The sequence below is a fragment of the Nanorana parkeri genome, unplaced genomic scaffold (genome assembly GCF_000935625.1).
Source record: "Nanorana parkeri isolate BGI_ZX_2015 unplaced genomic scaffold, ASM93562v1 scaffold586, whole genome shotgun sequence".
Lineage (NCBI taxonomy): Eukaryota > Metazoa > Chordata > Amphibia > Anura > Dicroglossidae > Nanorana > Nanorana parkeri.
In genome coordinates this window covers 724,482-738,272 of record NW_017306854.1, presented here as the reverse complement: position 1 = coordinate 738,272, position 13,791 = coordinate 724,482, and the positions used below count along the sequence as shown (strand labels likewise).

Sequence of the window (13,791 nt, the reverse complement as noted above, 5' to 3'; positions counted from 1 at the left end):
GGATGCACAGATACCGATACTAGTACTAACTAGCACAGATACCGATACTAGTACTAAGTAGCACAGATACCGATACTAGTATCGGTGTCGGTGCCGATACAGAGTATTTGGACGAGTACTCAAACTCACTCAAATGCTCCAATACATACCGATACCGGAACTTCAGCAGTGCCGTGAGGGAGCATGGAGCCGGCTTCCTGATAATCTGGGCCCACGGATATCGGTATCGGCGAGTACCAGAAAAAAATATCACTACTCGTATACAAGACCAAAAAAACAGTATCGATGCATCCCTATTTAATATGTTACAAGAGATATGCTTAGGAAGTATTTGTATTACTAGGGTATTTTTACAGGTTTAAGAAGTGCTTATCCAATAGTGTTTTTTTTTTTCTCAATTTTCTTTGTCAACCTGTTAAGATACAAAAAGTTTGTAAAGCTGTATTCACCCTCTTCACACTCTAGAGCTGTTCTCTGCTGCCACTGGTACTCTTACTAGTTGACTGTTGCCCAGAATCATTTGAAGCCTATCGCCGGGGGCTGCCCCACACTGCAAGGGTTAACTGATTGTTTTGGTTAAGGCACCTGGGTAAAGGGCTTTTACTTACTTGATCCCCACTCCCGCATGCTCCCTCCAGGCTCCATCTCCGGCATCCGCAGGCTCTTGTCCCCTATGCTCTGGCTGTTGGAGACCCACTGATGTCATCGTGTCTAATGCGCGGGCCATAGCCCTACATTATATGGGATGGCACCAAGAGACAGTCCAGAAGCTGAAGCAGAGGGGAGAAAAGGTCTGTATGCTGGGGAATTTTTTTAATTATGGGGCAGGGAAGGCTTCCAGGATGTAGGGGGAGGTCTGAAGTTATGGGCTTTAAAAGATGGAGATGGGCATTCAAAGAAGTGAATCCAAAGTATATAAAAAGCAGGGATGGATTTTTGCATAGACAATACAGCCAGGGCATAATATAAGGTTCCATATTACCTGTTAGAGCAACCGAGTTGAGCCCTCATTGCTGTCCCTGAACAGCTGTTCACTTTTTGTTGGTGTAATAGTGTACTGTGTACAAAAGAGGGCAATGGGGGGAAGAAAATAGAAGTTAAGTATGTGCCCCTTACCCTTCCCATTACACACAGTACAGCTCCATATGAATAGCCTAAAATGTAATCTTTCAAAAAACACTTTGGTTCATTTGTTTGCAAATATTGAACAATATGGGGCTGATCTTTGGGGCTGATCTTTCTGTGCTGATATAATCTGTTCCATAAAAATGATCCCATTGCTTTGTATATTGCCACTCTGAACGTCTACCATAGCCAAGCCAATGCTCAGAAGCAAAAAAGGTTAATGAACTTGCTGGAAACAGCTGAGTGACCTTCGCCCATTCAAGTCCCTGGCTCTGTTTTCTCTTATCAAGGCGGTTCTTTTTTCTTTTTCCTGGTTAAGCTGGAGAAGGGTCAAGTTTCTGTTGTCAAACATCTTCAGCTTCGTCATTCTTTTATCTCAGGATTATGAAGGTTTATGTTATCTGCCGAACACTCCACATTACCTGGGGGTGAAGGCTCTGGAGATAGGAAAAGATTGCGGTCAATAAAATATACAGACATAGGTGATAAATATACCTGCTGACAACGCTTGCATACATTACAAAAATACAGCAAAGTGGAGACATTCTGTCTATCTTTTATTGCACCTTGTCACTTTTCTAAAGGATCCATTTTGTATTCATGGCCGGTGCCATAGTAATGTCACTGGTTAATGAAAATGAGTTTTCACTGAGGCTCCTTATCCGAAACAGTAGATTTTAGCACAGGGAGCTCAGAACAGGATGGTTAGTAAGGATGCTGGTCAAGGAGAGGCGCGTATGCAAACAAGGGGTTACATTTGCATTAATAAGTCTTAAGGCCTCCAAACCGTGGACTGATCCAGAAGAAATCAATTTCCACTGGCAGCTATTGTATTGGGGTAGTGGTAGCGTTGTTGAACAGTGACAGCTTCTCAGAAGATTAAGATGTTGGACGATAATTATCCACCTGGGTCGATTTTTTTTTATTTTGTTGAACTGGGTGGTGCTTGCAGGGCCACTCACGGCTTTATTTTCCAGACGCATTGGCTATATTTTGAGCCATATACAGGTGAAACTCGAATAATTAGAATATCGTGCAAAAGTAATTGCAGTAAGTGCTGCAAAAGGGGCCCAAACCAAGTACTGAGTACATATGCATGCTTGTACTTTTCAGAGGTCCGATATTGTTCTATGTACAATCCTTGTTTTATTGATTGCATGTAATAATCTACTTTTTTGAGGTTGTGGATTTGGGGTTCTTGGGGTTTTCATGAGCTGTAAGCCATAATCATCACAAATATGACAAATCATTGCTTTAACTATCTTGCCAAGCATGTAATGAGTCTATCTCATATATTAGTTTCACCTTTTAAGTTGCATTAGTGAAATAAATGAACTTTGCACGATATTCTAATTATTCGAGTTTCACCTGTATGGGTGCCTAAAGTGTTGGGATTGCTGGGTAGTGTGAGCAGGGTATTACCCTTAGCGTATGGAGCGCTGCAGAAAAAAAAAAACTACCAGCACCAAGATCTCAGTACTAAAAGAAGAGAGCTCGCCCAGCTCTGTACCAGCCCTAAATCATTTTTATTTTCCCCCTGGATTTCTTCTTTAAAGTTTCCATCTACTTTAAATGAAGAAAAATCCGCAGGCTACCATTGCTGGGCTTTCCTACTGAAAATGCTGGCTGTCGGGCTCTCGTGCTACAAGTATGCATTTTTCCTTTAGAAATCTTTTCTCAAGCACGCCGTTTCCCCCTACTCCCTTTGTGGTGACAGTGCGGTATTCAAGGTTCTTTGAATTGAGAAAAGCTTGTTTTTGTATGTAAGTCAACTTGTCTTTTAGGTTGAGCGTCCCTTTTAAGGTCAAGGAGTGAGCTTGCACCACAGATTAAAGGCAGCTTTTCCTTTTTTGTGCGATGAAGAGATCTCTCAAGATGAAGAGTTCATTTACTTTGTGCAACTAGAACAATTAAAAGCAACTTGAATGTCAACATTCATTTTATCCATTTCCTGTGCTGCCCCCTTGTCTTCTTTCTATAAATAGGTCTCCTAATTAAGAAATAGCGGAATACATTAACCCGCAGGCCTTTTTATTAGTGATGTCACCGCCTGTCGCCATGGTGAGGTGTCTAATCCCTGCAAAAATAGGTCCTTACAGTTACTGTGTCTATATATAGATGGCAGAAGTGACTGGCATCTATCAGGACTCTACTAGGGAGGATACAATGTAGAGACCATGACCCAAACCTGCACATCTGTCCAAGTGCAGGAAACTGGAACCACACAGAAGTACAGGTTCAGGTGTGCGGTTGACCGCGTGTGATTGCATGCAGCCATGTCCTCCCATAGAGAGGACGTGGCTGCATCCCTTCCGGGAATGGGTCTTTTTAGGGGCGTGGACAACGTATGGACATGCACGCCTCTCTGAATGAGTCCTTACACTCACGTTTCTTTGTGGTCACCGAGACAGGAAGTACAGAGTATCTCCAAGGGAAGCACAGGCAGTAAAAGAAGAATACAGGAGGTAAACAAAGTTTTAGTTTCCTGAAGCCAAACTTTTTTTTTTTTTAGGTTTGGATAGAGTGAGGGAAGGTCACAACCTTTGTCAACTTTTTATGCGCTCTGTGTCCCATTGGGGACACTTTCCTTCACTTCCTGTCCAATAACCACAGCAAGAAGTGAAATGAAATCCCTGCAAAGAGAGGGAAATCTCTGATGGACAGCAGGGTCACCAGAACTAGTGTCCCCATTGGGAGGTTTCCTATCTATTCCTGTTCTGATGACAACCCAAAATGTGGGATTTTCTTTTACTTTCACTCATAACATTCACCAGGACAAATAGGTTGAATCCCCCTAACGGGACACATGCAGCAATAAAAACCTGACAGGGGCTCTAATCTCTCTACACTCTATCCATAACCTAAAAAGAAATGTAAAGGCTTCAGTTGCACTTTAAGATGGCCACCCACATTTTGAATTTTGGCAGATTCCTGCTGAAGCAAAGGATATGAGGCAAGACCGTTTCTATTACAATGGCCTCTGTCCCAGGTATAGCTCACTACAGATCAGATCCTGCTTTAAAGATAAAGTCCCCCAAAAAATGATAATAAATGCACACTTCTTTATAAAAGAAAAATGTGCATTGTTCTAGGGTGCTAGGTGTGATCCTCGAGTCCGACCTCACCTTTCTGCCCCACATCCAATCACTATCCAAATCCTGCCACCTTTACCTTCGTAACATCTCCAAAATACGACCCTTCCTCACCAATGAAACCACAAAGCTACTTATCTGCTCAGCTGTTATCTCTCGTCTCGACTATTGCAAATCCCTCCTCATTGGCCTACCTCTACACAGGCTATTCCCCCCTCAGTCTATCATGAATGCTGCTGCCAGACTCATCCACCTAACCAACCGCTCAGTGTCTGCAACTACCCTCTGCCAATCCCTGCACTGGCTTCCAATAGCCCAAAGGATAAAATTCAAGCCAAGCCTCCTGCTCTCTAACTCCCTCATCAACTCCTCCCATGCTCGCCTCCAGGACTTCTCTAGAGTCTCTCCCATCCTCAGAACTTCCTACTCCAACCTGTCCGGCTGTCTCCTACTCTGTCTGCCTTAAGGGCCGGTTCACACCATCAGCACGGTTAGTGGCCGGAACACACACCTCCCTGCTTTCTGGGGCGGGAGGGGGCGTGGCGGTGCCATTCAAGTCAAGTCAATGGCACGGCAGACATGCCCCCCCTCCCCCGCTCGGACTGCGATCACCCGCATCAAATCACGTGTCACAGCAATGCCTGTGTTCCAGTCCAGTGTGATTGCAAAAAATAGTGCATATACAATCGCACTGGAAATGGTGTGAACCGGCCCTGAAAACTAATTTCTTCAGGGAAGCCTATCCCACCTCAACCTAACCACTGAACCATCACTTTCTTAAACAATTCATCCCCACACAGCTACCTCCTCATGTATCACTTCCCCCTCACTTTTAGGTTGTAAGCTCTTGTGGGCAGGGCCCTCCTTACAATCTTGTCTTGAATTGTATTGTAACTGTAATGTCTTCCTTATATTGTAGAGCTCTGCACAAACTGCTGGCGCTATATGAATCCTGTATAATAATAATTGGAACTACCGGTAGTAAAGCATTAAAACTGCTCCGCCTCTTGCAGATTCTTCCTCCCATCCCTGTCTGCATGAACATTCAATAACATGGAAAGGAGGAAAAATGAATTGACTACAAGTGCTGTGACGTCACCGTACCTGTATTCTATTGAGGGCTATAAGTCCCTCTGCTTTGGTGACTGATGGAACATCCGCACCATTTAAAAAGCAGCAGCCTGCAAACAGAAGAACCCCGCAATTCAGGTAAGTGGGTGGTGGGTGGTGCGACGTGACCATGTTTCATGTTACAACCTGAATATGGGTGTAACATAAATCATGGTCAGAAAGGTAAACTTCACCTTTTATACTGACACTACTACTCTATGATATGTATCCACCCGGACCAGGTGTAACACACACTCTTGTATGCATACACAGACCATGTCTTTAACAGACATTACTATGCTGAGACTTATGTACACACATCCAAGGTCCGGCACACACTATAATGCCATCACCTGTGTGTACACAAAGAGCAGGTCCGGTATATGACCTGCAAACACACAAACTAGGTTAAGCTGGCCATGTACTGCACAAATTGTGGCTGAGTCCTGCTGACAAAATTTAAGCAGTTGTGTGGCCCCTTCAGGACCCCTTCTTTCCCCTGTTTGTACAGAAGTAGATTTTTAGATTGGCCCGCAGTATTTTCAGACTGGTTCCTTTTACAAAAGTCAATCTAAAAATCTACTTCTGTACACTATATGGTGTGATGTGTGTGTTATAAAGTAGTCACCGCTCCAAGCTCACTCCCTTGATGGACTACAATCTAATACAAATGAGTAGACTAAACGTGAGGTTGTAGCCCATCACAAGAGCGAACAAGCTCAGAATCAGGCGATTGCCATCTGATGTCCCTAAGGCCTCGTTCACATGAGCATAAAAAACAGACGTTGACAAACACTTCCATTCAAGTCAATGAAAGTGCATCTGACAAGTGCATTCTAAATGCTCCTAAGGTGTTTGGCACATGTTTGCAGAAAGCTCTCCCCTTGTTCCCCTTCCTCCGTTGAAAAAAAAAAAACAGGTGTTGGGAGACCTTAAAAAATAATTTTCAAACAGATCCAGAACACAACAAAAACGTGTTTCCACTATCAGAGTAATGGGACAGTGCTTGCAGCTGTTCAGCCAATTATTTTTCAGTATGTCCCTTAAGCAAAAGTCAATCTAATGATTGATGTCTGTCGAGGAGATGGGATCCATCCACGAATCGAATTGTGGCCAATTCCTGCTGAATCTGCCCAAATTTGCTCCACATTTACCCACACCCTTGTGAATGTAACCAGATAACAAGAAGATATCTTGCTGTACTCCTTACCCGATATGATGCCCTGCAAGATGCAGGTGGGTGCTAGTGGTGACCACGGATGGTGCGGTGAAATACGTGCATGTTTCATGTCGTCATTCTGAGCCTGATGAAGGGGACCCCGCGTGGCCTCAAAAGCGCTTGCATTTGAGTGGCAATCTTGTGTCAAAAAATGGACTTTTGCTGATTGCACAAGATAATATTGTGTGCTGATGGCATCCTTTGAAACATGTGAACGTAACCAAACACAGTCATACAGAGACACTCTATAGGCAGTTTGTTGAAACAAATGTAACTACCACTATGAGTTATGGTATATCGCCCAACTGTCCCTGTTTGGAATCAAATCCCTTTTTCCTCCCCAAATGCTCTGCCCTTTTAGCTCAGGTGTAGAGATCTGTATAAATAAATGTTCTATTTATTTGTCTCATTTATTTATGGTACTAAACTTTGTATCCATTCCTCAGATAATTGCATTGATTACTTTAAAATGAAATATAAAAGAAAAGTAGAAGTGGAAGGAAAGTGTAACTAAAATCAAGAACAATGTGATGATTTATATATTGCAGCTCATCAGTCTTTAAATGTAGTGGCTGCTTTGGCTACACTTTTTTAAGATGGTCAGTGTTCTGGCCCCCCCCCCCCCCCTTTAATTTAATCTGGGTATTCTGCAAGCAATACACTTTCTGTCCTAGGGTGCAGGGCTGGATATCCCACAAGGGGAGGGAATCCCATCGCCCGACGCCCAGGACAAGAAGCTCCAGGCGCTGGGTGAGTAGTTGTTTTGTACATTTAGCCCTGCTTTGGGCAAACAGACAGCGCAGCCTGCTCATCCGTCCTCCCCCAACCCCCCTCCCGTTCTCCGCTCCGTGTAAACAGTGAGAGGGGAGAGTTGCACTCACAGCCTTCCCCTCTCAGCTGTCACAGGAGTTCCAGCACAGCGCTATGCAAGAACTCCTCTATTAGAGTTGACAGGTTCCATAAACAGAACCCGTCACCACCAAATGCTATCACACAGGGGCTTGTTAGCACTTGTGTGATAGCAATAAAGTTAAGTGAAAAAAAATTATTAAAATACAAAATATTTGGCAAAATTGATTAAAAAAATTCTAAAATAAATAAAAATTAAGAAGTAAAAAATATTAAGGTAAAAAAATTATTTAAAAAAATTAGAGATAATATAGAGTAAATCCGGCCCTGCTAGGGTGACAACACTTACTATACTGCATCTATTGAGAAGCAGTGTTGTCACCCAATGACAGGACTACAAAATAACCCAACCTCCTCATCTCCATAACATAGAGGGCAGGAACTCTTTTGTCCTCAGAGATAACTGGGGACAATGCAACTACTATACTAAGTCTGTAGCATAGGCAGAAAGCACACCGTTATCAGCACATTAGGTTATCAGCTGGTATTATTTTGCACTTATTAAACAGATCTGACAAAAAGTCTTGTTTAACATACCAAAATGTACCAAATAAGAGAAGTTCATTGTTAGGGTTTACATTCTGAAACGCTCATTTGCCATGGCCTACATGATTGAGGGGTATAATAGGGATGTGGTCGTTGCCTAAATATTCTGTGTTAAAAGGTGATCCTGAGGGGTAGGCTGTGTGGAAGGAAATTTGTTGTGGAAGGAAATGTAATCAACTGGAAGAAATGTTTCCCAAACAAGGAAAGTACATAGCAGCTGCTTTCAGATGATGTCCCTGGTGGACATCAAGCCCAGGTGCCATAAGCACTCTTTCACTGCGCTGAGCCTGTTTACACATTACATTACACATTTTCTTCACCACGACACGTGGAGCCAAGACCAGACAGTGCTTTCATTTACAAAAAAATGATTTTATTTGCAAACAGAAATCACATAAAATGAGATCATTTGTGTCCCAAATAAATGCTTGTAAAGCTTCATTAATGAGACCGATAGAACAGAAATCGGATGTGTTATGGGAAGGGATGACCGCACACTTAATCCTATGGAAGAAGTAACTGAGCAAAGTTTAAGTAAACCTAACCTCTTTAGCTGTTGCGGAACCACAAGTCCCAGCAGGTGACGATTGGCAATTTCACAGCAGCTGCAGAGCCTTAGGTTGACCAAGTTGGTTAGAACAGTAAGAGTGGCTAAGTCATCCTTTCGCTCTAAGACACAGGTGTCAATGTTAATACATAGTATTAGAAGATAATATTCTGCACGCTTCCTAAAACAGAAGCTATTTAAGGAATTCAGCCACCATCAGAAGGTAGCTTTATAAAGTAATCATTATATTAGTCCTGTATAGACATCATCCTGGTTACCAAGCTTCTTTCTGACCCATTGCAGCTCAGAATCTTATCCAGTGTAAACATAGGTGCAATTTGGATATATCCCTCGAAGAATGGATGTCAGAAGGTCGTTATGTAGGTTAGTCTAGTGCCCAGGTACAGTCTCTCCCAAGGGCTTTATGGTTTATTCAGTCCGTGCCCCATCTAGTCTTTATGCACCTGGGAACTCATCTCAATAGTCCAGGAATGGTGTCTTGTTTGGTCTTGACACCATTCCCCAAAGGTTAGCTCTTATCATAAGGCACTTGACTGTGTGTCATAAAAACGGCTCAAAGTCTATACACACACATACTTTTTCCACCAAGCTTTAGATAGTGTTTTCATCTTGCTGGCTGTAGCTGCCACTTTTCTCTCCCGCTGGTTTCGCAGGTCAGAATAGCGGAGGCCAGAAAGGATGGCCAGGTCAAACACGTCCTTCAGATTCTTTTGAGTGAGAGCGGAGCATTCCACATAACCCACAGCCCCAATTTTCTCAGCAAGGGCTTTGCCAGAGGACTGGGGTATAGGTTTCTCTCGATACCGTGCCAACTGGATCGAGATTTTGACGTCCTCACGAAGGTCACACTGGGTACCCACTAGAACAACAGGCACATTGGGGCAGTGGCACTGGATCTCAGAGATCCACTTTTCTGATATATTCTGGAAGGACGATGGGCTGACCACACTGAAGCACAGGATGACAACATCCGTTTTTGGGTAGCAGAAGTGGCGCAGCTTGTCAAATTCATCCTGAGAAAGAAGAAAAGAATAAATTTATTTATGACATCCAGAACCACAGAGAACGCTAGAAAGAACATTAATGGATTCTGTTCCTATTGATGCAGGGGATCACAGACAGAAGAACGCTATGACATATAAAACTGTCCCTCCAATGCAAGGTGGCAGAAAGGAGCTATGAAACATGGAGTCACCATTCCACTACAGCGTGACACAGACAGAAAGAATAGAGCTATGAGACATGGCATCTGTCCCTCCCACTGCAGGGTGACCCAAGTAGAAGAGAACTATGAGACATGGCATCTGTCCCTCCCACTGCAGGGTGACCCAAGTAGAAGAGAACTATGAGACATGGCATCTGTCCCTCCCACTGCAGGTTGACCCAAGTAGAAGAGAACTATGAGACATGGCATCTGTCCCTCCCACTGCAGGCGGACACAGATACAAGGGAACGTGGAGACTGCTCCCATCTCTGCAAGGTATAAATAAACTACTAAATACATAAGCAAGCTGGAAGAACTGTAACAAGTTTGGTGTTCCCCTCTCTCCTCTGCAGGGTAACGCAGTAATGCAGACAGAACTACAAGCTATAGAACCCTGCTATCTCCATAAAAATTACATTCCTAGATTGACTGCACTCTTACCTGGCCTGCAGTATCACACAGCTGCAGCTTCACTGGGGTGTTGTCAACTTGGACCAGAGCTGCAAAAAGGAAAGAAAAAATAAAATTAACATACATAGGATTAGCACCCCCTGTGCAGTAGGGCCCCATCACCCTGGGCTGTTGTATACTGCCGATTGGAAAATTATGTCATTGTGTTTGCCCTGGGGAGGAGTCGGCAGGACATGACCTTTCGTTGTGGACCATGGATCTGCATACAGAGACACAGTGCTGCATTGTGCATGGATTACTCTGTACTTCCTCGATAGGCTAACAAGTAAAACTAAGCAATATGATAAGGTGGTGCAGTAAAAAAAAAAAACAATTATGATGTCTAGTTACATCAGATCTAGTCCAAACCAGTTAATAAAAATATTAGCCTTTAAGATACATTCCTGGATAGAAGAATCGCAGAAACAAGAATTCCCCCCAGGGGTGACCTGCAATACCCAAATATCAGATCCCTTACTCGAGGATCCAGGAAACCCTGTACAAAAAAACCTGGCCTGACTAGAAACAGGTTAATGCCACTAATGTTTGGAACCCGAAAATGTTGTATTAACACATACACATTGGGCCAACAAACCCCACTTGGGGAACCAGATTTTGTTCTCCATATAGTAGTACAGATTTACGGATGGCTTGAAGGACTTAACACAATAACCTAGCCATGTACGGAGTGGGAACCTTTGTAAAAGATCATCTACAAACTTGTGAAACTCAACTTTTGTCTAGTTGTCAATTGCCCCGTGGACATGATGCAGGTCTAATGGGAGAGCTTATCCAATATGAAGTAAGCTGGGATATGTCGGACTATACACAGGTCTATTGTTTAAAATTTCAACAGATTCACACATCGGAATTGAACAAATGAAGGTAGCATTTTGCAGGTAGCTCGTTTGATTTATCGGTCATTGTTCCCAATTGTTGGCACATTGAAGAGTAGCAGATATCCTTTCTATCGTAAATTGCATCCTACTCCCCTGAACAATTGCTTAGATTGCAAACATTTGTCTGTCCGTAGAGAACAATTTTCCAAAACGCTAGTAAATCATTTAGACTACCATTTCCATCCTTATCATTTTCAGCAATTGTTTTTGTACCTAAAAAGCTACATTTGTGTTCACCGTATGCTGAATTCTACCATAAAAATAACCCCAGTTCTAAGCTTGCTGGAGAATACCAGTAACCTCCAAGGGGCAGATCGTTTAGATCAGATATATGGATTAGAAACCCCCATGTTTGCGCCCATTACATCAACTCGATCATTTCCCCCTTCCACCATTACACAGTCATGAGCAAACCTACCTGAGAAGTCATCGAACGCCGTAGGAATGTATCGAGTTGGGTAGCCATTGGTAGTGTAGCTGACCAGAAGGCTGGTCTTGCCCACCGCACCATCTCCCAGAAGCACGCATTTCAGGTTCCTCTCCTGACACCCATCTGTAGGTAAAGGCTTAGGCATGTGAGGTGGCACAGGGGGTGCAAAGTGTGACGTGTACTCCATGGACAGGTCCTGAGGGGGCATGGTCCTCCAGTTAAAGGTTGTCCACCTTTCCAGGTCTGCTCAGGTATTCTGGCCAGGAAGGCAGCAAAGACTCTTTAAAAATGCTTTCTTTTTTTTTTTTCCCCTCCCTCTTTGTGCGAAAGACACCCCTGCACTCCTGGGAACTCAGCAGGCTGGGAGCTGGGATCAGGAGAGGGAGGAGCTGCAGACAGGCTTGGATAATCAATGTGGAGAGATGAAGAGGACTAAAGGATTTGAAGCAGTTGGGGGAGGTGAAAGCGCAGGGAGGAGGGGAGCTCTGGGGGGTGGGATAGAGAGCTGTGCCTCTCACAGGACGGTTTTGCATAGAAATGTAAAAAAGGGATTGTGCTCTGTAAAGTTGTCTCACACAAACACTGCTCCCTCCAAGCTAAGTGAGCTGGTAAATAAGGAGTTAAACCTCCCAGCTCTGCTCCACCCTGCAGGCTGCATTGAGAATCTGCTGTTGCTGTCCTGCACAATGGACTTTCCAAAGAAGTCTGAACTTTAACTCTCGCCTTTCCCTCCGTCAGCTTTTTAGACAGTGGAGGACATCCTGCTTTATAGGGTCTTCTCAATCTTTTTGTATTATATACTAATGTAAAAAGACAGGTAACCTCTACTGTGCGTGTCGGCAGCCCCTAAATTGTGTGAACTTTTGTTAAAAGTGTGTGAAGGTTTTAAACAACTGATTGACCAGGAAAGTTCTCCATCTTATTTTCCATAAGATGTTTTTTTGGCTAAAACCTAGGGTTGCCACCCGTACGGGTTTCACCCATACAACCCGGGTTTGGAATCACGTGCCCGGGTCTGTGGCCACCTCCCGCCCGGGCACATGATTCAATAAACCTTAAACCCCAATTAATGTTACGAAGCCGATTTACCTCATATTTGATCTGTAAAGGTACCTGTGGGGATGTATTTAAAAGTAAAAAAATTGCTCTATAAGTTTTAATATAATGGAGTTAAAAGTCTTGCACTTGCACATCGGGAGCAAAAAAGTAGTTGGCTGCAGTTCGAATCATTAAGATTCAGGGCTAATTCACAACTATGTATTGCGGAAACGCGTGTGTTACCGCAATGCGCAGTAATACACATTACATGCCTTGACAAAGTGCCTGTTTAGAGGGCCGCTTCTGCCTGATCCAGCTAGCCCGAATCGCATACTAGCTGGATCAGGCAGACGCAGCCTTCTAAACAGGCATTGTAGAGGACAGACCGCAGGGGCCTGCAGAGGAGCCCACCAGAGGAGCGGCCGAATACAGAGCCGCGTCTGATGCCGCAGGTCAGCGGTCCCCCCCGGCCCCCCCTCGCTACAACACTGGCCGGGAGTGTCGGATGAACGGATGATCCGACACTCCCGGCGGAGAGACCAGGGGCCCGCCGCGCGCTGGATAACGATCCGGCGGCCGGCAACTTGCTGGGCCCCCTGAGAGCCTGAGGCCCCGGGCGCCCGCACCGCCTGCACCGGCGGTAGTTCCGCCACTGGCTATGCCTACAGCACCGGCTTTCATTTCCTTGGGCTTTTATCAATCTGCCCAGTACCCATTAGACATCAGTCGTTCTTTGAAATCCAACTGCCAGCAGCTTGACGCAACCCCGTCTGTGTTTCCGTGCAATACAAGAGGCTTTATACTGTACTTACCTCAATGGCAGCTCATGTCTCCCTCCCATGCACCATGGTACCATCCTCCTACCCCTATGTCAGTGGAGGGAACCACAACGCAAGGCAAGGGACACTTACGGAAGTCTTAAATTTGGCTACAGTCACTGTTTGGTTCAGATTTTTAAGACCAGCTCCTTCAACAAAAGTCGATTGAAATGTTTTTTTCAAAAGGGGAGGTCCCAGCTGGGCCACATGCTGGTTGACTTTTTAGCCAAGCCATCAGTGTATGGCCATCCTACCAGTGTATGGGAATCTGCAGATGGCTTTTTGAGAGTGTGGTCAAATCCTGCCTGGACGCTATATACCTATATATATATATATATATATATATATATATATATATATATATATATATATATAATATACAC

General features: G+C 44.1%; 1 protein-coding gene across 1 annotated transcript; it reads right to left on the bottom strand.

Moving 5' to 3' along the window:
* Window positions 1–8,368: 8,368 nt before the first annotated feature.
* LOC108791958 (rho-related GTP-binding protein RhoU-like) lies at window positions 8,369–11,981 on the bottom strand. The gene is made up of 3 exons (XM_018562601.1): window positions 11,541–11,981; window positions 10,215–10,273; window positions 8,369–9,582 (listed from the first exon to the last, which is right to left on the bottom strand). The coding sequence occupies exons 1-3, from the start codon at window positions 11,758–11,760 to the stop codon at window positions 9,130–9,132; spliced, it is 732 nt and encodes a 243-aa protein (XP_018418103.1). The 5' UTR covers window positions 11,761–11,981; the 3' UTR covers window positions 8,369–9,129.
* Window positions 11,982–13,791: the final 1,810 nt, after the last annotated feature.